This window comes from Pelophylax lessonae (assembly GCF_965119305.1).
Source record: "Pelophylax lessonae genome assembly, chromosome: 13".
NCBI lineage: Eukaryota > Metazoa > Chordata > Amphibia > Anura > Ranidae > Pelophylax > Pelophylax lessonae.
Genome location: NC_138780.1, coordinates 5,444,022 through 5,471,467, shown reverse-complemented (window position 1 = coordinate 5,471,467; position 27,446 = coordinate 5,444,022). Strand labels below are relative to the sequence as shown.

Sequence of the window (27,446 nt, the reverse complement as noted above, 5' to 3'; positions counted from 1 at the left end):
CTGAGTTCCCGGGTCTGTACACCCGCTGTGCCCATTATGAGGGGTTCCCACCATCCCTGTGCTGAGTTCCCGAGTCTGTACACCCGCTGTGCCCATTATGAGGGGTTCCCACCATCCCTGTGCTGAGTTCCCGGGTCTGTACACCCGTTGTGCCCATTATGAGGGGTTCCCACCATCCCTGTGCTGAGTTCCCGGGTCTGTACACCTGCTGTGCCCATTATGAGGGGTTCCCACCATCCCTGTGCTGAGTTCCCGGGTCTGTACACCCGCTGTGCCCATTATGAGGAGTTCCCACCATCCCTGTGCTGAGTTCCTGGGTCTGTACACCCGCTGTGCCCATTATGAGGGGTTTCCCCCATCCCTGTGCTGATTTCCTGGGTCTGTACACCCGCTGTGCCCATTATGAGGGGTTCCCCCCATCCCTGTGCTGATTTCCCGGGTCTGTACACCCGCTGTGCCCATTATGAGGGGTTCCCACCATCCCTGTGCTGAGTTCCCGGGTCTGTACACCCACTGTGCCCATTATGAGGGGTTCCCACCATCCCTGTGCTGAGTTCCCGAGTCTGTACACCCGCTGTGCCCATTATGAGGGGTTCCCACCATCCCTGTGCTGAGTTCCCGGGTCTGTACACCCGTTGTGCCCATTATGAGGGGTTCCCACCATCCCTGTGCTGAGTTCCCGGGTCTGTACACCTGCTGTGCCCATTATGAGGGGTTCCCACCATCCCTGTGCTGAGTTCCCGGGTCTGTACACCCGCTGTGCCCATTATGAGGAGTTCCCACCATCCCTGTGCTGAGTTCCTGGGTCTGTACACCCGCTGTGCCCATTATGAGGGGTTTCCCCCATCCCTGTGCTGATTTCCTGGGTCTGTACACCCGCTGTGCCCATTATGAGGGGTTCCCCCCATCCCTGTGCTGATTTCCTGGGTCTGTACACCCGCTGTGCCCATTATGAGGGGTTCCCACCATCCCTGTGCTGAGTTCCCGGGTCTGTACACCCACTGTGCCCATTATGAGGGGTTCCCACCATCCCTGTGCTGAGTTCTCGGGTCTGTACACCCGCTGTGCCCATTATGAGGGGTTCCCACCATCCCTGTGCTGAGTTCTCGGGTCTGTACACCCGCTGTGCCCATTATGAGGAGTTCCCACCATCCCTGTGCTGAGTTCCTGGGTCTGTACACCCGCTGTGCCCATTATGAGGGGTTTCCCCCATCCCTGTGCTGATTTCCTGGGTCTGTACACCCGCTGTGCCCATTATGAGGGGTTCCCCCCATCCCTGTGCTGATTTCCTGGGTCTGTACACCCGCTGTGCCCATTATGAGGGGTTCCCACCATCCCTGTGCTGAGTTCCCGGGTCTGTACACCCACTGTGCCCATTATGAGGGGTTCCCACCATCCCTGTGCTGAGTTCTCGGGTCTGTACACCCGCTGTGCCCATTATGAGGGGTTCCCACCATCCCTGTGCTGAGTTCTCGGGTCTGTACACCCGCTGTGCCCATTATGAGGAGTTCCCACCATCCCTGTGCTGAGTTCCCGGGTCTGTACACCCGCTGTGCCCATTATGAGGGGTTCCCACCATCCCTGTGCTGAGTCCCCGGGTCTGTACACCTGCTGTGCCCATTATGAGGGGTTCCCACCATCCCTGTGCTGAGTTCCTGGGTCTGTACACCTCCTGTGCCCATTATGAGGGGTTCCCACCATCCCTGTGCTGAGTTCCTGGGTCTGTACATCCGCTGTGCCCATTATGAGGGGTTCCCACCATCCCTGTGCTGAGTTCTCGGGTCTGTACACCCACTGTGCCCATTATGAGGGGTTCCCACCATCCCTGTGCTGAGTTCTCGGGTCTGTACACCCGCTGTGCCCATTATGAGGAGTTCCCACCATCCCTGTGCTGAGTTCCCGGGTCTGTACACCCGCTGTGCCCATTATGAGGGGTTCCCACCATCCCTGTGCTGAGTCCCCGGGTCTGTACATCTGCTGTGCCCATTATGAGGGGTTCCCACCATCCCTGTGCTGAGTCCCCGGGTCTGTACACCTGCTGTGCCCATTATGAGGGGTTCCCACCATCCCTGTGCTGAGTTCCTGGGTCTGTACACCTCCTGTGCCCATTATGAGGGGTTCCCACCATCCCTGTGCTGAGTTCCTGGGTCTGTACATCCGCTGTGCCCATTATGAGGGGTTCCCACCATCCCTGTGCTGAGTTCCTGGGTCTGTACACCTGTTGTACAGGTCCTTTAATTTTTCCCTATTTTCCGTCTCTCCCTCCCCGTCTGGTGGCTCTCGGTGGATAGAATAGCGCTTTGTTCGGCTGTGCAGTCAGTCTGTTCCTCTCCGTTATTCGCGGTCCCCTTTGTGCGTGCCTTTGCAGGGCTCCGGCTGCCAAGATTACACATCACACTATAAAGGGCCCAGTGAATGCGGCCATTGTGCCTGCTGACGGTGAGCGCCGATCGCTCTCAGATGTAGTCACCCCCCCTTCCTCACATCCCTTTAATTGGAAGTGGTATAAATTTTGTATGAATTGTCACCCTTCCAATTGCTGACCTACTTATCGCCTGGTTGCCGCACACGCAGGCAGCGCCTACAATTCAGCAGAGATTTCAGGGGGTCAGATGTGCCGCGAGACGCTCTGCCACTGGGCCTGAAAATGAAAATCCCACGCAGCCCAATAAATGGGCCCTGTCACTGGAGGGGGGGGGGGTATATGTAATATCAGCTTTAATCCGACTCCCCCATCCTCCAGGTGTATCGGCTCCTCCCCCTAGACTGAAACGGCTTCCTCTGATTTCACTGCACACTGCGAGCTTCTCATCATGTGCATTAGAAGCTGCAGCAAGTCAGTCCCGCCTCATTTCCGGGCAGGAGGGCATCCAGCATCATCTAGCTCTTCCCCGTCCCCAGACTGACTGTCCCTAGGTAGACAAAAGTGAGCAGATTAGAAATCAGCTTCAAATTGAGAAGGGTTTCCGGAGGCACTCTGAGGACAGGAGGGTCCCCCCATTGGGAGATGTAGCAGAGACGGAGGGAAGGTCTTCTCATAGGTAGCATCCATTATCAGTCCATAGATAAGGAATTGCCTGAGTCACCCATGTTACAGGCCAATGACTCAGCTCACCTTTAGCTCTATCACTTTAAGGTGGACTGACCCTTTCATTAGGGTGGACTGACCTCTTAGTTAAGGTGGACTGACCCTTTACTTCAGGTGGACTGACCCTTTAGTTCAGGTGGATTGACCCTTTAGTTAAAGTGGACAGACCAATTAATTTAGGTGGACTGATTCTTTAATGCAGGTGGACTGACCCTTTAGTTCAGGTGGACTGACCCTTTTATTCAGGTGGACTGACTACTTACTTAAGGTGGACTGACCCTTTAGTTAAGCTGGAGTGACCCTTTAATTCCGTTTCACATTTGAAATGTAAGCACAGACTCTAGTAGTGTTTGGTGTGGGGAGGAAGGAAAGGTAGTGGTGTAAATGCAGACTCTGGTAGTGTTTGGTGTGGGGAGGAAGGAAAGGTAGTGGTGTAAATACAGACTCTGGCAGTGGCGGCCGGTGTGTTGGGGGCGCAGGGGTGCCGCCCCCCCCATCCATGCGTCCGGCCCCCTAATCTACATGCGGGGCGCCAGACACATGGAGTTCAATGGGATTTTTTTTTGTCACCTGATTAGAGCCAGAAAGCTCTAATAGGCTTCAGAAGAGGGTGGGCCCGGGCGCAGAGCAGTGCGCCCCGAGCCCACCCATTGTGTGACAATAGCGAATGAAAATTCACTATTGTCACACGGATCCTCCTCCTGGCCAATCAGGGTCTGAAACCCACTTCCTGATTGGCCGAAAGGCGAACGCATGCCATTGGCCGAGAAGGGGGCGGGAGGACTCGAGGAGACGCCGGGGGACTGAGGAGAATCCGCCGCTGCAGGTAAGTCTCTCTGCATTGATGGGGGCACGGCATGCTGGTCACTGCATTGATGGGGGCATGCTGTACTAACTCTGCATTGAATGGGGGCATGCTGTAGTAACTCTGCATTGAATAGGGGCACACTGTAGTAACTCTACGTTGAATGGGGGCACGCTGTAGTAACTCTGCTTGAATGGGGCACGCTGTGGTAATTCTGCATTGAATGGGGGCATGCTGTAGTAACTCTGCATTGAATGGGGGCATGCTGTAGTAATTCTGCATTGAATGGGGGCATGCTGTAGTAACTCTGCATTGAATGGGGGAACGCTGTAGTAACTCTGCATTGAATGGGGGCACGCTGTAGTAACTCTGCATTGAATGGGGGCACGCTGTGGTAATTCTGCATTGAATGGGGGCATGCTGTAGTAACTCTGCATGGAATGGGGGCATGCTGTAGTAACTCTGCATCGAATGGGGGCACGCTGTAGTAACTCTGCATTGAATGGGGGCACGCTGTAGTAACTTTGCATTGAATGGGGGCACGCTGTAGTAACTCTGCATTGAATGGGGGCACGCTGTGGTAATTCTGCATTGAATGGGGGCACGCTGTAGTAACTCTGCATTGAATGGGGGCATGCTGTAGTAACTCTGCATCGAATGGGGGCATGCTGTAGTAACTCTGCATTGAATGGGAGCACGCTGTAGTAACTGCATCGAATGGGGGCATGCTGTAGTAACTCTGCATTGAATGGGAGCACGCTGTAGTAACTCTGCATTGAATGGGGGCATGCTGTAGTAACTCTGCATTGAATGGGGGCACGCTGTAGTAACTCTACATTGAATGGGTTGCACGCTGTAGTAACTCTGCATTGAATGGGGGCACGCTGTGGTAATTCTGCATTGAATGGGGGGCACGCTGTAGTAACTCTGCATTGAAGGGGGCACGCTGTAGTAACTCTGCATTGAATGGGGGCACGCTGTAGTAACTCTGCATTGAATGGGGGCATGCTGTAGTAACTCTGCATTGAATGGGGGCACCCTGTAGTAACTCTGCATTGAAGGGGGCACGCTGTAGTAACTCTGCATTGATGGGGGCACGCTGTAGTAACTCTGCATTGAATGGGGGCATGCTGTAGTAACTCTGCATTGAATAGGGGCACACTGTAGTAACTCTACGTTGAATGGGGGCACGCTGTAGTAACTCTGCATTGAATGGGGCACGCTGTGGTAATTCTGCATTGAATGGGGGCATGCTGTAGTAACTCTGCATTGAATGGGGGCATGCTGTAGTAATTCTGCATTGAATGGGGGCATGCTGTAGTAACTCTGCATTGAATGGGGGTGTCATGCCGAGCGCTCCGGGTCCTGCAGCGTCCCCGGAGCACTCGAGGCATGCTGCGGGTAGCAGCGCTCCGGTCACCTTCCTCGACCGTGAGCACCGCTCCCCCGCACTCCTCACTCAGTCGGTCCGCGCGGCGGGACGTTCCCGCCCGCGGACTCCACTCACCTCCCCTTCGGTTTCCTCCCGGCGCGCGCGGCCCCGCTCTCTAGGGCGCGCGCGCGCCGCTGGTCTGAAATTTAAAGGGCCAGTGCACCACTAATTGGTGCCTGGTCCAATCACTCCAAATGCTATAAAAACCCACTTCCCCTTCCTGTCCTTGCCGGATCTTGTTGCCTTTGGTACCTTGAGAAAGCTTTTGGTGTATCGTTCCCTGCCTGTGTATCTGACCTTCTGCTGTTGCCCCTGACTACGAACCTTGCCGCCTGCCTTGACCTTTTGCTCCGTCTGACCTTGCCTTTGCCTTGTCCTTCTGTACCGCGTCTGAATCAGCTGTCTTTGAGGTTGAGCCGTTACCGGTGGATACGACCTGGTTGCTACCGCCGCAGCAAGTCCATCCCGCCTTGCGGCGGGCTCTGGTGAAAACCGGTAGTAACTTAGAACCGGTCCCCTGGTACGGTCCACGCCAATCCCTCACTGACACAGAGGATCCACCTCCAGTGCCATCACCTGCCGCCAGTCCGGACCCTGACAGGGGGAACGCTGTAGTAACTCTGCATTGAATGGGGGCACGCTGTAGTAACTCTGCATTGAATGGGGGCACGCTGTGGTAATTCTGCATTGAATGGGGGCATGCTGTAGTAACTCTGCATGGAATGGGGGCATGCTGTAGTAACTCTGCATCGAATGGAGGCACGCTGTAGTAACTCTGCATTGAATGGGGGCACGCTGTAGTAACTCTGCATTGAATGGGGCATGCTGTAGTAACTCTGCATTGAATGGGGGCACGCTGTGGTAATTCTGCATTGAATGGGGGCACGCTGTAGTAACTCTGAATTGAATGGGGGCATGCTGTAGTAACTCTGCATCGAATGGGGGCACGCTGTAGTAACTCTGCATTGAATGGGGCACGCTGTGGTAATTCTGCATTGAATGGGGGCATGCTGTAGTAACTCTGCATTGAATGGGGGCATGCTGTAGTAATTCTGCATTGAATGGGGGCATGCTGTAGTAACTCTGCATTGAATGGGGGAATGCTGTAGTAACTCTGCATTGAATGGGGGCACGCTGTAGTAACTCTGCATTGAATGGGGGCACGCTGTGGTAATTCTGCATTGAATGGGGGCATGCTGTAGTAACTTTGCATTGAATGGGGGCATGCTGTAGTAACTCTGCATCGAATGGGGGCATGCTGTAGTAACTCTGCATTGAATGGGGGCACGCTGTAGTAACTCTGCATTGAATGGGGGCACGCTGTAGTAACTCTGCATTGAATGGGGGCACGCTGTGGTAATTCTGCATTGAATGGAGGCATGCTGTAGTAACTCTGCATTGATGGGGGCATGCTGTGGTAACTCTGCATTGAATGGGGGCACGCTGTAGTAACTCTGCATTGAAAGGGGGCATGCTGTAGTAACTCTGCATTGCATGGGGGCATGCTGTAGTAACTCTGCATTGAATGGGGGCACGCTGTGGTAACTCTGCATTGATGGGGGCATGCTATGGTAACTCTGCATTGAATGGGGGCACACTATACTTTGATTACTGAAGGCCCCTTTCACACTTTTGTGACTTCAAAGTCATTCAATTTTTTACCACGTTTTCTGCCGCAAAGCAATGCCTATTACATTTTTTCTGTTTGCGCCCCCCCCCCCCAAAATTTTGAGCACCAGCCCCCACTGAATGGGGGCATGCTGTAGTAACTCTGCATTGAATGAGGGCACGCTGTGGTAACTCTGCATTGAAAGGGGGCACGCTGTAGTAACTCTGCATTGAATGGGGGCACGCTGTAGTAACTCTGCATTGAATGGGGGCACGCTGTAGTAACTCTGCATTGAATGGGGCACGCTGTAGTAACTCTGCATTGATGGGGGCATGCTGTGGTAACTCTGCATTGAATGGGGGCACGCTTTAGTAACTCTGCATTGAATAGGGGCACGCTGTGGTAACTCTGCATTGAAAGGGGGCACGCTGTAGTAACTCTGCATTGAAAGGGGGCACACTGTAGTAACTCTGCATTGAAAGGGGGCACACTGTAGTAACTCTGCATTGATGGGGGCACACTATACTTTGATTATTGAAGGCTTTTGTGACGTCAAAGTCATGCAATTTTTTGCCACTTTTTTTGCCGCAAAGCAATGCCTATTACATTTTTTCTGTTTGCGCCCCCCCCCCAAAAAATTTTGAGCACCAGCCGCCACTGGACTCTGGTTGTGTTTGATGTGGGGAGGATGGAAAGGTCGTGGTGTAAGCTCCTTTTCCATTTCAATGCACAGCTGGTTACATAAATGCTCGCAGGATATTCTGCATACATCGTATATCGGGATTAGAAGTCCTCCTGAAGGGCGTATGATAATAGAGAAGGGCGTATGATAATAGAGAAGGGCGTATGATAATAGAGAAGGGCGTATTATAATAGAGAAGGGCGTATGATAATGCAGCGGCAGATCTATGGATGTTTGGCTTGTCGAGTGAGTGGAAAAGACAGAATAGAGTTGAGGTGTCAGACGCGCAGCAACGAATCTGTAGAGCAGATTGTAACAATGTAGACTCTGACTTTTCCTTTTACTCCTAAAGCAGACCTGTCATCGGATATAAAGTATCTCACAAAAGTAAGTACACCCCTCAAATTTTTGTAAATATTTTATTCTATCTTTTCATGTGACAACACTGAAGAAATGAGACTTTGCTACAATGTAAAGTAGTGAGTGTACAGCTTGTATAACAGTGTAAATTTACTGTCCCCTCAAAATAATTTATCACACAGCCATTAATGTCTAAACCGCTGGCAACAAAATTGAGTACACCCCTATAAGTGACAATGTCGAAATTGGGCCCAAAGTGTCAATATTTTGTGTGGCCACCATTATTTTCCAGCACTGCCTTAACCCTCTTGGGCATGGAGTTCACCAGAGCTTCACAGGTTGTCACTGGAGTCCTCTTCCCCTCCTCCATGATGACATCACAGAGCTGGTGGATGTTAGAGACCTTGTGCTCCTCCCCCTTCTGTTTGAGGATGCCCCACAGATGCTCAATAGGGTTTAGGTCTGGAGACATGCTTGGCCAGTCCATCACCTTTACCCTCAGCTTCTTTAGCAAGGCAGTGGTCGTCTTGGAGGTGTTTGGGGTCGTTATGTTGGAATACTGCCCTGCAGCCCAGTCTCTGAAGGGAGGGGATCATGCTCTGCTTCAGTATGTCACAGTACATGTTGGCATTCATGGTTCCCTCAATGATCTGTAGCTCCCCAGTGCCGGCAGCACTCATGCAGCCCCAGACCATGACACTCCCACCACCATGCCTGACTGTAGGGAAGACACACTTGTCTTTGTACTCCTCACCTGGTTGCCCCCACACACACCTGACACCATCTGACACCAAATAAGTTTATCTTGGTCTCATCAGAGCACAGGAGATGGTTCCAGTAATCCATGTCCTTAGTCTGCTTGTCTTCAGCAAACTCTTTGTGGGCTTTCTTGTCAATCATCTTTAGAAGAGGCTTCCTTCTGGGATGACAGCCATGCAGACCAATTTGATGCAGTGTGCGGCGTATGGTCAGAGCACTGACAGCCCCCCCCACCCCTTCAACCTCTGCAGCAATACTGGCAGCAATCATACGTCTATTTCCCAAAGACAACCTCTGGATATGACGCTGAGCACGGCGCTCAACTTCTTTGGTGGACCATGGCGAGGCCTGTTCTGAGTGGAACCTGTCCTATTAAACCGCTGTATGGTCTTGGCCACCGTGCTGCAGCTCAGTTTCAGGGTTTTGGCAATCTTCTTATAGTCTAGGCCAACTTTATGTAGAGCAACAATTCTTTTTTTCAGATCCTCAGAGAGTTCTTTGCCATGAGGTGCCATGTTGAACTTCCAGTGACCAGTATGAGAGAGTGAGAGCGATAACACCAAATTTAACACACCTGTTCCCCATTCACACCTGAGACCTTGTAACACTAACGAGTCACATGACACCGGGGAGGGAAAATGGCTAACTGTACACTCACTACTTTACATTGTAGCAAAGTGTAATTTCTTCACATGAAAAGATATGTTAAAATATTTACAACAATGTGAGGGGTGTACTCACTTTTGTGAGATAATGTACTTCTTTGTGTTTATGCTGAGTAATGTGTTAGTGTAACCCTTCCAAGTATTTATTACCTCTCACAGAGGTCAGAGGACTCCCCCTGGCAATGGGAAGAATAGTACCCCATCATTGGTGTCAGTGGGAGGAATAGTACCCCATCATTGGTGTCAGTGGGAGGAATAGTGCCCCATCATTGGTGTCAGTGGGAGGAATAGTGCCCCATCATTGGTGTCAGTGGGAGGAATAGTGACCCATCATTGGTGTCAGTGGGAGAAAAAGTGTCCCATCATTGGTGTCAGTGGGAGGAATAGTGCCCCATCATTGGTGTCAATGGGAGGAATAGTTCCCCATCATTGGTATCAGTGGGAGGAATAGTACCCCATCATTGGTATCAGAGGGAGGAATAGTGCCCCATCATTGGTGTCAGTGGGAGGAATAGTACCCCATCATTGGTATCAGTGGGAGGAATAGTGACCCATCATTGGTGTCAGTGGGAGGAATAGTGCCCCATCATTGGTATCAGTGGGAGGAATAGTGACCCATCATTGGTGTCAGTGGGAGGAATAGTGTCCCATCATTGGTGTCAGTGGGAGGAATAGTGCCCCATCATTGGTGTCAATGGGAGGAATAGTGCCCCATCTTTGGTATCGGTGGGAGGAATAGTACCCCATCATTGGTGTCAGAGGGAGGAATAGTGACCCATCATTGGTGTCAGTGGGAGGAATAGTGTCCCATCATTGGTGTCAGTGGGAGGAATAGTGCCCCATCATTGGTGTCAATGGGAGGAATAGTGCCCCATCTTTGGTATCGGTGGGAGGAATAGTACCCCATCATTGGTGTCAGAGGGAGGAATAGTGGCCCATTGTTGGTGTCGTTGGGAGGAATTATGTCCCATTGCAGGAGCCAGCAAATGGAATAGCACCCAAAGGGCCAGATAAAGATAAGCAAAGGGCCGCATCCAGCCCCTGGGCCATAGTTTGGAGACCCCTGCTCAATAAGCTGCTTGAGGTTCCTTGAGCTGTGGCTGATTGACCTCCCATCTGATGGTGTCTTCATAGTCCATAGCCATCTGGCAGACCAGGACACGATGCCAATGATCTTTTTAGCTGTAAGGGTGTCATTGCAACCACCACTGGAAGAGGGGCATTCTTCCCACTGACCACCATTGTAAAAGGCATTTTTTTTCCCATTGACCCCAGATGAGTTTGTTTTATCAGGGGTTCCCCGAGATCTAAAAATTATTTGAAGGGTAGAATGTTTGAAAAAGGTTAGTCTAAGCCAGTGGTCTCCAAACTGCAGCCCGCGGCCGGATGTAGCACTTTGTTTACCTTTATCCCCTTGGGGTACTATTCCTTCCACTGATATAAAGGACTAATCCCTCCACTAACACCAACAATGAGGCACCATTCTTCCCTCTGATAACCAACATTGGGGCACTATTTCTTCTGGGACACCAATGATTAGGCACTATTTATGAGGGAATCGCTGGTTGTCACCAGAACTAGCATCCCCATTGGAAGATGTTCTGGGGACAAGTCAACATTTGGGAATTTCTGTCACTTTTGCTCTTGGTGATAATGGTAAACAGGACAAATAGAGAGGGTTGATCTCCCTAATGAGGAACTGGAATTCTGCGACCATCAAGGCCACCAGTAGAGCTTCTCTGTGCCAAAACAGTATCCAAACTCTACACAGAAGAGAGAGAGGGACATGATTTCACGTCCGTAGGCTCGGTTAGGTCATTCGGTTTGGACAAAGGAAGATTGTTAGACGCTCGCTTCCCACGGTTGGGGTTTCATAGACCTGACCAGCTGGTTTTCAGACAAGCTTGGTGAATAGATTAGCTCTTGGCTTTGTGCCGTCACCAACTGAAGAAGGCAAGGCTCCTCTGTTATGTCCGTTTTCAGGCCTTGTTGTCCACTTTTATTTTACATTCTCTGGCAATAACAAGGGGCAGCTATCCATCTTGGATCGGGCAAAGGTCTACTTAAGAACTAAGCGCCTAGCAGCAACGTTATTCATAGCAACTTTCTAGGCATTGTCCAAGTATAGGGACCAGAGGCACCACTGGGCAAAGGTCTACTAAGCACCTAGCAGCAACGTTATTCAGAGCAACGTTCTAGGCATTCAGAGTTACATCAGAGTTTCCTGCAGACCCTGATATAAAGGGGAACGCTGTGGACCACGATGTAAAGAGGAACTCTGCAGACCCTGATGTAAAGGGGAACACTATGGACCATGATGTAAGGGGGAATGCTGTGGACTCTGGTGTAAAGTGGAACTCTGCAGACCATGATGTAAAGGGGAATGCTACAGATTCTGGTGGTCTCCAATGCCCCCCTTACTTCAGAGTTCCTCTTTAGCTCAGAGTTCACAAAGTTTCCCCTTGCACTGTAAGAGTGAACTCTGCTGACTCTAATTTAAGGTGAAATTATGGGAATTTTGATGTGGGGGGACCCTTATATTAGAGCTCCCCTTTACACCAGAGTCTGCAGAGTGAATACACTAAAGTAAAGGGCTTCACTGATGTAAGAGGGGAGTAAGGACACTGATACAAGGGGGGCACCTTATATCAGTACCCCCCTTTACCGTAGGGTCTCCATCCCCCCTTTCATCACTGATCCCATGAAGAGTGATTGACTGCCCCACAGGCAGAATTAATTGACCCATCAAGCTTAGAGAAGGCCTGCAGAGCCCAGAAATGATAAATAGCAGCTCAGGCTGGGTACAGCCTACCCACAACCCTCTAATTGTATCTATGGTCCCTACAAGGAACACAGCTAAGAACCACACAGGCACCAGGATTCACAGGATCCGTGACCTAGCATCTCAGTGGGTAGTGACCCTGGATGATGCTTAAACGAAGATGGTGCTGTCATTCTGGAGTAAAAGGAGATGAAGGCTCAGGGGGAGTCCTGTGATCTCTCTACCTGGAAGGGTTCCTCTGACACATATATCTGATGACGGGTCCACGGTAACAATAATGTGCACTGTAATGGAACTGAGACCCACACTGTGTTTGTGGGCTTCGGTCAGTATACGGCTTCCTCCAGTCTTGGACATAGATATCAGATATTCCAGCCGCCCTACATACAAAACTAGCCTGAAATTAGCTTGTATGTATCTGAAAACAACAACCACTTTATTGAACAATCTCACACAATATATATACATACATGAGGACATCCCCCTCCTAAACAAATTACCCCACCAGGTCAGGTGCCTGATTACATTATCATATGCACATGAAATTATGTACAGCAATCAAAATAACCTGAACTAATTATCTAGTCATCTGCACAGAAACAATATGTGAGTTCATTAACAGCTAACAATGGGACAGACAGGCTTAACAGAATCCACATCACACCTTAATACACAGACAATAGGAAGAGACCACCAGTGACAGACTGTCCATCTCTGACATTGAAGAACATGGAATGTGGTTAGCTCTTTCAATCAACATGTTCAGAATCAAACAGGCAAGGAATAGTCTTCATATATTTCTTGAGATATATGATTGATAAATATTACTGTCCCATTTGAAGTAATTCAAACCATGTTCTCAGTGTCCATTAAGTAGCTGTCTATCATTTCCTTGGTTACCCTGTGTCCCTAATAGACACAGAGTGACTTAAACATAAGAGGGGCTTAGGGAGCTGAGAGAGGGATTTCCCAACCTCTTGAAAGTAAGCTAGGTTCCACGGGCCCTCCAACCAAAGTGACTCCCGTCACATGCACATAGCCGCCAACCGTCCCTCATTTGGAGGGACAGGCCCTGTTTGTGATCTGCTCTGTGCAGATGTTGGCCAGTGCTGTCAGTGTAGATTTGGAGAACTGTCGTCCTGAGAGCGTCCGTTGGATGTAAATTCGGATGTAGAATTGTCAGGCCTTTCCTCCATGCAGGAGAATCAGACCGCAGCCGGCTCATCCAGATGCCAATTAACCTGACAGTATGTGTGTGGGCGGGGATGTACCCGGAGGAAGCCGAAACACAGGGGGAGCATACCAATCATACTGTGATACTACGGATACTGCGATCCCAATCATAGTGTGATACTACGGATACTATGATCCCAATCATACTGTGATATTACGGATACTATGATCCCAATCATACTGTGATACTAAGGATACTATGATCCCAATCATACTGTGATACTAAGGATACTATGATCCCAGTCATACAGTGATACTACGGATTTTACTATGATCCCAATCATACTGTGATACTAAGGATACTATGATCCCAATCATACTGTGATATTACGGATACTATGATCCCAATCATACTGTGATACTAAGGATACTATGATCCCAATCATACTGTGATACTAAGGATACTATGATCCCAGTCATACAGTGATACTACGGATTTTACTATGATCCCAATCATACTGTGATACTAAGGATACTATGATCCCAATCATACTGTGATACTAAGAATACTATCATCCCAATCATACTGTGATACTACGGATACTATGATCCCAATCCTACTGTGATACTACGGATACTATGATCCCAATTATACTGTGATACTGGGTATACTGATAAGGATATGTGTTGGGGTTTGGTGTATTATCTATGTGTTGGGGTTTGGTGTATTATCTGTGTGTTGGGGTTCGGTGTATTATCTGTGTGTTGGGGCTCGGTGTATTATCTGTGTGTTAGAGTTCGGTGTATTATCTGTGTGTTGGGGTTCGGTGTATTATCTATAAGTTGGGGTTCAGTGTATTATCTGTGTGTTGGGGTTCAGTGTATTATCTGTGTGTTTGGGTTCAGTGTATTATCTGTGTGTTGGGGTTCGGTGTATTATCTCTGTGTTGGGGTTCGGTGTATTATCTGTGTGTTGGGGTTCGGTGTATTATCTGTGTGTTGGGGTTCGGTGTATTATCTGTGTGTTGGGGTTCAGTGTATTATCTGTGTGTTTGGGTTCAGTGTATTATCTGTGTTGGGGGTCGGTGTATTATGTGTGTGTTGGGGTTCGGGGTATTATCTGTGTGTTGGGGTTTCGGTGTATTATCTGGGGTTGGGTGTATTATCAGTGTGTTGGGGTTCGGTGTATTATGTGTGTGTTGGGGTTTGGTGTATTATCTGTGTGTTGGGGTTCAGTGTATTATCTGTGTGTTGGGGTTCAGTGTATTATCTGTGTGTTGGGGTTCGGTGTATTATCTGTGTGTTGGGGTTGGGTGTATTATAAGTGTGTTGGGGTTCGGTGTATTATGTGTGTGTGTTGGGGCTCGGTGTATTATCTGTGTGTTGGGGTTCGGTGTATTATCTGTGTGTTGGGGTTTGGTGTATTATGTGTGTGTTGGGGTTCGGTGTATTATGTGTGTGTTGGGGTTCGGTGTATTATCTGTGTGTTGGGGTTTGGTGTATTATCTGTGTGTTGGGGTTCGGTGTATTATGTGTGTGTTGGGGTTCAGTGTATTATCTGTGTGTTGGGGTTCGGTGTATTATCTGTGTGTTGGGGTTCGGTGTATTATCTGTGTGTTGGGGTTCGGTGTATTATCTGTATGTTGGGGTTCGGCATAGTCTATCACATACACTCGCTCATATTTTTATTTCGATGTTTTTGTATTCTTTGGCCTTTTCTTGTACAATTAACGGGAGACAATGTTTCTACACCAATCAGTAATTCTTTTAAACTGTTTGTCGCCCCCTCCAGGGTGCCGGATGTACTGCCTTAGTGGTCGCCGTCGTCGCCCGAAAGCTGGAACTCACCAAAGCCGAAAAACACGTCCATAACTTCATGATGGACACGCAACTAACAAAACGGGTGAGTAACAGGGGGAAAGGGTGGGTTTATTAAAATAAAAAAACAGGCACACTGCAAGCGATATGAGGTATTGTTGAGCTCTTAGGTGTCTCACTACTCTAGCTGAAAACTCTGTCAAACCCCAAAGGCAGGTGAGCACAGCTGAGAACTCTGAGATGTCACCCCTGGAAACTCCAAGATGCTGGCATGGGATTTGAAATATTTTAGTTGTAGTTGCTGTAATCTCCATGTAGGATGGTGGGGGGGGGCCTACACTGGGTTGATGACAGTGTTCAGGGCTGATGATTGGGAATTGCATGCTGGGAGGAGCTCATGTGCACCCCAAACCCCCAAGGAGTCAATCTCTGTGTAGGATAGTAAGGGAGCTGCCACTTGGTTGATGACCTCACCACTTTCCGCATATAACAGTGTTTGGGGCTCATAACTGGGCAGGATGGAGCTGGAAGGAGCTTGTGTGCACCCCCAAAACCCCAAGGAATCTGTGTAAGCTCCATGTAGGATGATAGGGGAGCTTACACTGGGTTGATGACATCACCACCTTCCTCACAGGACAGTGTTCAGGGCTGGTGATTGGGCATTGCATTCTTGGAAGAGGTCACGTACACGACCATGCCCCCAAGGAGTCAATTTCTGTGTAGGATGGTGGGGGAGCTTACATTGGGTTAATGACATCACCGTCTTCCTCCCAGGACAGTGTTCAGGGCTGGTGAGTGGTGAGTGGGTATCACATGCTTGGAGGAGCTCATGTGCACCCCAAAACCCCCAAGGAGTCAATCTCTATGTAAGCTCCATGTAGGATGATTGGGGAGCTTACACAAGGTTGATGACATCACCACCTTCCTCGCATGGCAGTGTTTGGGGCTGGAGATTGGGCATTGCATGTTTAGGGGAGCTCACATGCACCCCCATACCTGAAAGTACTGTGAATTTGCAATGGTTCAGATGGAGGAATGGAGCAACTGGGCACTGCTGATCCTTTAGCACCCATGACAAAGGGTCAAAGTGTGCCCCCCCCCCCCAACATGACCCATGAGCTATTTCAGCAGCATAGGTTGTAGGTCCTGTCCTTTTTGTGCCCCATTTCCCCCCACCTTCTGCCTCGGTGCCTGAGGTGGCCCCCCTCTTCTGCCTTATCTTTGGCCCGGTTGGACAGCACGGCAAACAGGCAAAATCACAGGTACTCTATGGGTTGGTTTGGAAGCAGCTTGACCTTTTAATAATATAAAAAGAAAAGTATTTTTAGGCCAAAGTACGCTTTAATAATGATAGTTAGACTTTTCACACGGCATAGCACTAATTGCAGAGGATATCACCTCAGATTCTCCATCACGGTGTCTCTGTTATAGCCTTTATATATTAATAGCAAATACCAAGACAAGTGCAAAATGAGTCATTCGTAAATATAGGGAACCCCAACACCACCGCCTGCAGGTGGATAAAGTATTGCTGGTAATTTAAATGGTTAAATAGTCAAACACTGACCTCATAGTCTTCCTCGGCAGTGGCTGGTAACCTAATGCCCTCTGCTGGTAAGAGCTGGTATAACAAAAAATGTTTTGTAAAGGGGAGGGCATGCACTTAGATGTGCTGTATGGCTAAAAATATAATGGAGCCCCTTCAAAAGACTGAGTTCAGGTGTCTCCGGTGAAGAGCCCTGTTAATACTGCTACATACAAAGACATTGTAGACAAATGTGCTCCTCTAACCTTGTGGTAGCAGTATAGTGAAGACCCTTTTCTGTTCCAGCAGGACAGTGCTTCTGTGTACAAAGCCAGCCTTATAAAGACATAATGTGACCAGTTTAGTGTGGAGGAACTCGAGTGTCATGTACTGAGTCCTGACCTCAACAATACTGAACAACAGTTGAGAGCCAGGTCTTTTCTTATTGGTGCCCAATGTGGGGCCTGATATGTGAGCCAGGTCTTCTCATTCGACATCACTACCTGACCTCACAAATGGGCACAAATTCCCACAAACGCTTTTCAAAATCTTTTCGAAAGCCTTCCCAGAAAAGTATAGCCAGCTCCATAAAGACATCAGCAATCCCAGGATGAAGTTGTGATGACGAAACGCGTCGGGACGTGGCTGCACGGCAACTAGCTTTGTTTACTGACGTCTAACTGGAAGTGATGTTTCGGACCCAGGAGATGACAAGCAGAGACACGGAAACGGTCTCTGAGGCATCTTCCGCTACCACGATCTGCTAGTTTTAACTGTGGAGAATATTCTGCTCACAATGAATTTGCTGTTACGGTATCACGCTATGGTATTCTTCAATCTATTTCCATTGCATGATGTTCATGGAATGCCTATGAGCTGTTGACTACCCTGTTGGATATACACCCATACACAGCTCCTTATCTGGTTTGTTGGATATGCGCATTTTGGCCAGATTTCTGGTGAGTTTAATACCTAGATGGAGCGGTGTCACTTTCTCATGTGGTGTGATGATTGGCATTACATCAGAATAGTCATTCTGAACTCTACTGAATAGTCCTCGAATGCATTGGAATGACGATTGTGAGAAGGTCTTTTTATCCAACAGTATCTGACCTCACAGATGGGCACAGATTCTCACAGACACCTTCCAAAATCATGTAGAAAGCCTTCCCAGAAGAACAGATCCAGCTCCATAAAGACATGGTTTGACCAGTTTTGTGTGGAGAAACTCGAGTGTCCTGTACAGAGTTCTGACCTCAACCCTACTGAACAACCATTGAGAGCCAGGTCTTTTTTTATTGGTGCCCAACGTGGGGCCTGATATGTGAGCCAGGTCTTCTCATTCAAAATCACTACCTAACCTCACAAATAGGCACAAATTCCCACAAACACCTTCCAAAATCTTTTGAAAAGCCTTCCCAGAAGAGTATAGCCAGCTTCATAAAGACATGGTTTGACCAGTTTTGTGTGGAGGAACTTGAGTGTCCTGTACAGAGTTCTGACCTCAACTCTACTGAACAACCATTGAGAGCCAGGTCTTTTTTTATTGGCGCCAAACGTGGGGCCAAAATGTGAGCCAGGTCTTCTCATTCAACATCGCTACCTGACCTCACGAATGGGCACAAATTCCCACAAACACCTTACAAAATCTTGGTGTAAAGGAACTTGAGTGCCCTGTACAGGACCCAGACCTCAACCCTACTAAATACCTCTGGAATGCATTGGAATGAAGACTGTGAGATGGTTTCTTTATCCAACAGTACCAGACCTCACAGATGGGCACAGATTCTCACAAACACCTTACAAACTCATGTAGAAAGCTTTCCCAGAAGTATAGAGCCAGCTCCATAAAGACATGGTTTGACCAGTTTGGTGTGGATAGTCTCCATAAAGACATGGTTTGACCAGTTTGGTGTGGAGGGTCTCCATAAAGACATGGTTTGACCAGTTTGGTGTGGAGAGTCTCCATAAAGACATGGTTTGACCAGTTTGGTGTAGAGGAACTCAAGTGCCCTGTATAGAGCCGAGCTCAACGGTACTGAATAACTCTGGAATGCATTGGAATGTCGATTGTGTGGTAGTATTTTAATCCAACCTGACCTCTCAGATGGGCACAGATTTTCACAGACACCTTCCAAAATCTTGTAGAAAGCATTCCCAGAAGAGCAGAGTCAGCTCATTAAAAACATGGTTTGACCAGCTTGGTGTAGAGGCTCCCCATAAAGACAAGGTTTGACCAGTTTGGTGTGGAGAGGCTCCAAAAAGACATGGTTTGACCAGTTTGGTGTGGAGGAGCTTGAGTGTCCTGCACAGAGCCTTGACCTCAACCCTACTAAACAACAGTTGAGAGCCAGGTCTTTTGTTACTGGTGCCCAAGGTGGGGCCTTATATGTGAGAAAGGTCGTCTCATCCAACATCACTACCTGACATCTTGTGGAAAGTCTTCCTAGAAGAGTACAGCCAGCTCCAGAAAGACATGATTTGACCAGTTTGGTGTGGAGGAACTTGAGTGTCCTGCACACAGTCCGGACCTCAACCCTACTGAACATCTTTGGGATGACGCTGATTGTGATCCAGGTCAGTACCTGACCTCACAAATGGGCACAAATACCCACAGACACCCTGCAAAACTATGTGGAAAGAATTCCTAGAAGCTTTTTGATTTTATAGCCACAAAGCAGTGGTGGGGACAACTGTATATTATGGCTCATGTTTTGGAATGGGACACCCAACAAGCTTATAATTAGGGGACCACAAGCTTTTGGCTGTATGGTGTGACAAGGAGTGTGCTGTGGTATGGATATGTTTAAACTCAAAGCTGTGCGCTCATTTATCTTTGGTAACTTCCAATAGATGAACTCTTTAATTGGCTGTTTAAGGTCTCCGCACCAGAGAAGCAGCGCAGAAACGTTGACGTGGGTTGCATTCTTTTCAGTAAATTGCATTTTTGAAGGATTCCAATTTAGCTGACCTGAATGGCCAAATGGTCAATACTCCATAATGCAGCACTCAGGATTTTTGTTCCTGCTGCATGCAGCATGTTTGTGTGACCCATACCCATTAAAAGCGGCCTTTTCTCAACATTGCAAGGTGCATGGAAATGCACCAGTTTCCACTCGTCTGACTTCAATGTCTTCATCTCAGTCAGTGAACTCTTGAGAAGACTTTGCTGAAATGTCAGGCGATTGTAATCAAGAAGGCTGACGGATGATGTGAGACAGAGTGATTTCCCCCTGCTGGAATGGGACGTATGACATTACGTAGATACATCTACAGTTCCCAGATGGCAGTTATCAGGAGTTGGACCTGATGGATGTATTTAGAATCTGTAGGGATATACCGGAAACCATCTCCCGAACCTAAGAATCTGAGATGCTGGTTGCCCAAGTGAGAACAAAAGCTAACAAATGTCGTTGTGCAACCCCCCCCCCCCCCCGCTTTGGAAATTGGGGGTGTCCCTTCATGCTGAACAATATTTAATTGAGGTTCAAGTTTTGGGGGGTGGACTTGGTGCTTTACTTCGTTATGGCTTTTGATGCAGAGGTCATTTAGTAACAAAAGGGACTCATATTGGCCTCTTTTTGAGGGATTCAGATTTCCAGCTTGAGCTCCAGTCTTCTTTTCTTGGGAAGATGGGGGCTACACTTACAGTTCTCCCATGGCCAATATCAAGATTTGGACCTAATGGGTGTATTAAGAATCTACATATACATCTACAGTTCCCAGATGGCAGTTATCAGGAGTTGGATCTAATGGATGTATTTAGAATCTGTAGGGATATACCGGAAACCATCTCCCGAACCTAAGAATCTGAGATGCTGGTTGCCCAAGTGAGAACAAAAGCTAACAAATGTCGTCGTGGCCCCCCCCCCCCCCGTCTTTGGAAATTGGGGGTGCCCCTTTATGCTGAACAATATTTGAGGGTTTGGAGGGTCAGGTTTTGGGGGGTGGACTTGGTGCTTTACTTAGTTATGGCTTTTGATGCTGAGGTCATGGAGTAACAAAAGGGACTCTTCTTGGCCTCCATTGAGGGATTCAGCTTTCCAGCTTGAGCTCCAGGCTTCTTTTCTTGGGAAGATGGGGGCTACACTTACAGTTCTCCCATGGCCAATATCAAGATTTGGACCTAATGGGTGTATTAAGAATCTGCAGAGATATACCGGAAACCACCATGCGCACCTAAGCATCTGAGACGCTGGTTGCCCAAGTGAGAACAAAAGCTAACAGATGTTCCCCCCACTTTAGAAAGTGGTGGCCACGCTCCATCATGCTGAACAATATTTATTTGAGGGTTTGGAAGTCCAGGTTTTGAGGAAGGGGGGGGGGGGGTGGACTTGATGCTAGATTTTATTTGGCTTTTAATGAGGTCTTGGAGTATCAAAAGGACTCTTCTTGGCCTCCGTTGAGGGATTCAGCTTTCCAGCTTGAGTTCCAGACTTCTTTTTTGGGAAGATGGGGGCTACACTTACAGTTCTCCCATGGCCAATATTGAGATTTGGACCTAATGGTTGTATTAAGAATCTGCAGGGATATACTGAAAACCACCATGCGCACCTAAGCATCTGAGATGCTGGTTGCCCAAGTGAGAACAAAAGCTAACAGATGTTCCCCCCACTTTGGAAATTGGTGGCGCTCCATCATGCTAAACAACATTTATTTGAGGGTTTGGAAGTTCAGGTTTTGAGGAAGGGGGGGGGGGGGGTGGACTTGATGCTAGATTTCATTTTGGCTTTTAATGAGGTCTTGGGGTAACAAAAGGGACTCTTATTGGCCTCCATTGAGGGATTCAGCTTTCCAGCTTGAGCTCCAGACTTATTTTTTTGGGAAGATGGGGGCTACACTTACAGTTCTCCCATGGCCAATATCAAGATTTGGACCTAATGGTTGTATTAAGAATCTGCAGAGATATACCGGAAACCACCATGGGCACCTAAGCATCTGAGATGCTTGTTGCCCAAGTGAGAACAAAAGCGAACAGATGTTGCCCCCACTTTGGAAAGTGGTGGCGCTCCTTCATGCTGAACAATATTTATTTGAGGGTTTGGAGGTTCAGGTTTTGAGGAAAGGGGGGTGGACTTGATGCTAGATTTCATTTTTGCTTTTAATGAGTTCTTGGAGTAACAAAAGGGACTTTTTCTGGCCTCCGTTGAGGCATTCAGCTTTCCAGTTTGAGCTCCAGGCTTCTTTGCTTCTTTGCTTGGGAAGAAGGGTGCTACATCCAGGGGAGGACTGGGCCAGGGGGCAGGGGGGCAATTGCCCCCTGGGCCGCTCTGATGCCCCATAAAAAGGCTGCACTGCTTCTGCCACAGACATGCCTAAAAGATTCCTGGTGAAGAGAAGTAAAAAGTCCCTGCCACTGACCTAAGTGTGGGTTGAAGACAAGGACAGAGCGCAGCCCCCCCCCTCCATGGATGGTGTAAACCGTGTCTGAGCAGAGGCCGCTTCCATGCCCTACTGGGGACTCTCCTCCCCAACCAGCCCCAACCAAGCTGTCCCAGCTCCCCCCAACCACCTCCTGCTGGCCAGGTTGGGAACCTGCATTTGGCCGGTGAGTAGAGAGTACCTGGAGCGGAGCTTCAGCTTGGAATGGGGGTCAAGAGGAGGCCAGGAAGAGGGAGAGTGGGAGGGGGGCCGAGTCAATGAACCATGGCCTCTGGTTTGTACTTGCCCCCTGGGCCGAAAGTTGCCAGTCAGCCCCTGGCTACATCTACAGTCTACAGGTGCTAGACTTCATCTTGGCTTTTGATGTTGAGGTCATGGAGTAGACAGTAAAGGACCCCCCCAGTTATGTCAAGGGTTAAAGAAAATATTCTTATATAACCCTACCCTATGCAAATGTCCACTAGCTCACAATTGTATATTGGTGCTATCCTGGTAATAATAGAAGGCATAATACAAAACAATCAGGAACCCAAAGAAAGTATTTACCCCACAGAACCTCCCTGGTCCTCTGAAGTAATCGCTTTCTTTGGGTTTCTTTTAACCCAATGGTTTTGTATTATGAGGTCATGGAGTAATAAAAGGGGCTCATCTTGGCCTCTCCTGAGGGGTTTGGCTTTCCAGCTTGAGCTCTAGGCTTTTTTGGGAAGATGGGTGCTTCACCTACAAGTTTCTCATGGCTGTTATCATGACTTCGGCCTTTAGGGTGAATTAGGAATCTACAGGGACATAACAGAACTTTAGAGCTCAAGGGAATTCGTACATTGTCCACACTGGGTAACATTTCTTCATGGAGCATACTGAGCATTTAGTTGGCTCCACCATGCTCCAGTCAAGATTCCTGTATAGGATTTGACTTGCTGAGGCGGTGAAAATTTGCACAGGGTTAGGTCCTCAACACCCCTGCCATTGCTTGACTGGGCATTCAGGACTGGCCATTGATCACTTTGACTGTGGGAAGGCAGGGAGCATGTCATGTGTTCCCCAATACCGAGTATTTATTGTCTGGACCAGACTGGTGTGATGGGGAAGAAAAAGGTGGGGAGATACAGATAGGCTCTTTGGGGTCCATTGAGAAACTCAAATCTGTGACTTTTCCCAGTACAGTATGACTACAAAAAAAATGGCTTACTTTACAAAAAAACGTATTACCAAATGAATTATTGTTGTACCTGACTAAATTACCAGATAGACGGAGGTGGGCTTAAAAGAATGACAACATGATATCAAAGATGTGGGAGGGGTAAGAGGAATGATGATGTGGGAGGAGTGAGGGGAATTACATTGTGGGAGGAGTGAGAGGAATGAGGATGTAGGAGGATTGAGAGGAATAACATTGTGGGAGGAGTGAGAGGAGTGATGACGTGGGAGGAGTAACGTATGACAATGTGGGAGGAGTGAGGGGAATGACATTGCGGGATGAGTGAGAGGAATGAGGATGTAGGAGGATTGAGAGGAATAACATTGTGGGAGGAGTGATGACGTGGGAGGAGTAGGACAATGTGGGAGGAGTGAGGGGAATGACATTGCGGGAGGAATGAGAGGAAAGACAATGTGGGAGGAGTGAGGGGAATTACATTGTGGGAGGAGTGAGAAGAATGACATTGTGGGAGGAGTGAGAGGAATGAGGATGTAGGAGGATTGAGAGGAATAACATTGTGGGAGGAGTGAGAGGAGTGATGACGTGGGAGGAGTAGGACATATGACAATGTGGGAGGAGTGAAGGGAATGACATTGCGGGAGGAGTGAGAGGAATGACAATGTGGGAGGAGTGAGGGGAATTACATTGTGGGAGGAGTGAGAGGAGTGATGATGTGGGAGGAGTAGGACATATGACAATGTGGGAGGAGTGAGGGGAATGACATTGCGGGAGGAGTGAGAGGAATGACATTGTGGGAGGAGTGAGAGGAATGAGGATGTAGGAGGATTGAGAGGAATAACATTGTGGGAGGAGTGATGACGTGGGAGGAGTAGGATGTATGACAATGTGGGAGGAGTGAGGGGAATTACATTGTGGGAGGAGTGAGAAGAATGACATTGTGGGAGGAGTGAGAGGAAAGGGGATGTAGGAGGATTGAGAGGAATAACATTGTGGGAGGAGAGAGAGGAGTGATGACGTGGGAGGAGTAGGACATATGACAATGTGGGAGGAGTGAGGGGAATGACATTGTGGGAGGAGTGAGAGGAATGACAATGTGGGAGGAGTGAGGGGAATTACATTGTGGGAGGAGTGAGAGGAGTGATGATGTGGGAGGAGTAGGACATATGACAATGTGGGAGGAGTGAGGGGAATGACATTGCGGGAGGAGTGAGAGGAATGACAATGTGGGAGGAGTGAGAGCAATGACAATGTGGGAGGAGTGAGAGGAATGACATTGTGGGAGGAGTGAGGAATGAGGATGTAGGAGGATTGAGAGGAATAACATTGTGGGAGGAGTGAGAGGAGTGATGACGTGGGAGGAGTGAGACATATGACAATGTGGGAGGAGTGAGGCGAATGACATTGCGGGAGGAGTGAGAGGAATGACAATGTGGGAGGAGTGAGGGGAATTATATTGTGGGAGGAGTGAGAGGAATGAGGATGTAGGAGGATTGAGAGGAATAACATTGTGGGAGGAGTGAGAGGAGTGATGACGTGGGAGGAGTAGGATGTATGACAATGTGGGAGGAGTGAGGGGAATGACATTGCGGGAGGAATGAGAGGAAAGACAATGTGGGAGGAGTGAGGGGAATTACATTGTGAGAGGAGTGAGAGGAATGACAATGTGGGAGGAGTGAGAGGAATGACATTGTGGGGGGAATGAGAGAAATAAGCATGTGTGAGGAATAAGAGGAATGATGGCGTAGGAGGAGTAAAAGGAATGACATTGTAGAAAGAGTGGGAGGAATGAGGATGTGTGAGGAGTAACAGGAATGAGCATGTGTGAGTTGGTGGAATGATAATTACATGGGAACGGAATGAATGTGGGAGGAGTACACATAATACTGGGGGTGCAGTGTGATGGGGGCAGATGAGGTCTTGTACACAGGGAAGCCTAAATTCTAACATTTTATACCCAACTTGCAGATAAAGAACGCGGCAGCGAATGTCCTGCGAGAAACATGGCTCATTTACAAGCACACCAAACTACTAAAGAAGATTGACCATGCCAAAGTCCGCAAGCACCAGAGGAAGTTCCTGCAAGCCATTCATCAGTGAGTAGAGAACATTTCACAACCAATGACCTTTTCCATGTGACACCACAATGCAATGTCCATTTTACCGATAAACTAGACCAATGTAATACGTGGGAAAGGATTACCAAAGCACTGTGGTGTATCCAAAGAGCTGCCTGCCTTGGGGCTTGCATTGTCTGGTTAAAACCCCACATGCAGTCTATCCTACAACTTATTCAGTTTTGTATGTACAGTAAATGTTAACTTGAGGTATTGACCTCTGTTAACAACCTGGTTTTACTACAGAGGCGGAGAGAAAGAGAAGGGCTTATGACATTGTTTGACCATCTATGAGAGCTCAGAATTTGAGGTACATGTAACTTAGGTTTTCATAAAAATAGGGTTGCACGGTTGGGGAAGAGGGGGGGGGGAGGAGTTAGAGAAGGGACAGGAAGCTCTCACAAAACAGTAGGGCTTTATCCCATTTCCTAGAAAGATGCCAGTTGTTCATACAGTTCAGTAGCTCAAGCTGAAACCTAAGTTTGCAAGGAATGAGTCTGAGCAGTGACTTCCTCCCCTCCCCCACCCCATGTTCCCCTAGAGCAGGGGTCTTCAAACCATCTAAGCAAAGGCCATTTTACTGTCCTACGGACTTTAGGGGGGGGGGGGCGGACTGCGGCTATTGGAAGTAGAAAAGTTCTTGAGGTCAGTGGGAAAAAATAATGACCCATGTTTTGTATTAATGGTAGTATATTTGCCCCATTGTTCTTGTCAGTGGGAGAAATTGTACCCCAATGTTGGTGTCCTTGGGAGGAATTGTGCTCCATCATTGGTGTCATTGGGCCCCATTGTTGGTGTCATTGGGAGAAATTGTGCCCCATTGTTTGTGTCCTTGGGAGGAATTGTGCCCCATTGTTGGTGTCAGTGGGAGAAATTGTGCCCCAATGTTGGTGTCCTTGGGAGGAATTGTGCCCCATTGTTTGTGTCCTTGGGAGGAATTGTGCCCCATTGTTGGTGTCAGTGGGAGAAATTGTGCCCCAATGTTGGTGTCCTTGGGAGGAATTGTGCTCCATCATTGGTGTCATTGGGCCCCATTGTTGGTGTCATTGTGAGAAATTGTGCCCCATTGTTTGTGTCCTTGGGAGGAATTGTGCCCCATTGTTTGTGTCCTTGGGAGGAATTGTGCCCCATTGTTTGTGTCAGTGGGAGGAATTGTGCTCTATCATTGGTGTCATTGGGCCGCATTGTTAGTGTCATTGGGAGAAATTGTGCGCCAACGTTGATGTCCTTGGGAGGAATTGTGCGCCATGATTGGTGTCATCGGGCCGCATTGTTGGTGTCCTTGAGAGGAATTGTGCCCCATTGTTAGTGTCAGTGGGAGGAATTGTGCCCCATGGTTGGGTGTCCTTGGGAGAAGTTGTGCTCCATCATTGGTGTTATTGGGCCCCATTGTTGGTGTCATTGGAAGAAATTGTGCCCCATTGTTTGTGTCAGTGAGAGGACTTGTGCTCCATCATTGGTGTCATTGTGCACCTTTGTTGGTGTCCTTGGGAGAAATTGTGCCCCATCATTGGTGTCCTTGGGAGACGTTGTGCTCAATCATTGGTGTCATTGGGCCCCATTGTTGGTGTCATTGGGAGAAGTTTGCCACATTGTTGGTATCCTTGGGAGGATTTGTGCCCCGTTTTGTGGTGTCAGTGGTATGAATTGTGTCCCATTGTTGGTGTCAGTGGGAGGAATTGTGCTTTATCATTGGTGTCATTGGGCCCCATTGTTGGTGTCATTGCAGAAATTGTGCCTCATCGATAGTGTCCTTGGGAGGAGTTGTGCTCCATCATTGGTGTCATTGGGCCCCATTGTTGGTGTCATTGGGAGAAATTGTGCCCCATTGTTGGTGTCCTTGGGAGGATTTATGCCCCATTATTGGTGTAAGTGGAAGAAATTGTGCCCCATCAATGGTGTCTTTGGCAGGAATTGTGCTCCTTCAATGGTGTCAGAGGGGGGGAATTTTGCCCCATCGTTGGTATCAGTGGATAAAAAAGTGCCCAAAGGGCCAGATAAAAGCAAACAAAGGGTTGCACCTGGCCCCTGGGCTGCAGTTCAGAGACTGCTGCTCTAGAGGTTTCAGTAAAAGTCTGGTTGATAGCAGATGA

At 48.5% G+C, this 27,446-nt stretch overlaps 1 protein-coding gene across 1 annotated transcript in view; it reads left to right on the top strand.

Moving 5' to 3' along the window:
• The window catches only part of KCNN3 (potassium calcium-activated channel subfamily N member 3), a 128,551-nt gene that overhangs the window by 95,122 nt on the left and 5,983 nt on the right, over positions 1–27,446 (top strand). The window contains exons 5-6 of the mRNA XM_082275169.1: positions 15,148–15,258; positions 25,205–25,332. Of these exons, the coding sequence (XP_082131295.1) occupies positions 15,148–15,258; positions 25,205–25,332 (239 nt within the window). The remainder of the gene's footprint in view (positions 1–15,147; positions 15,259–25,204; positions 25,333–27,446) is intronic.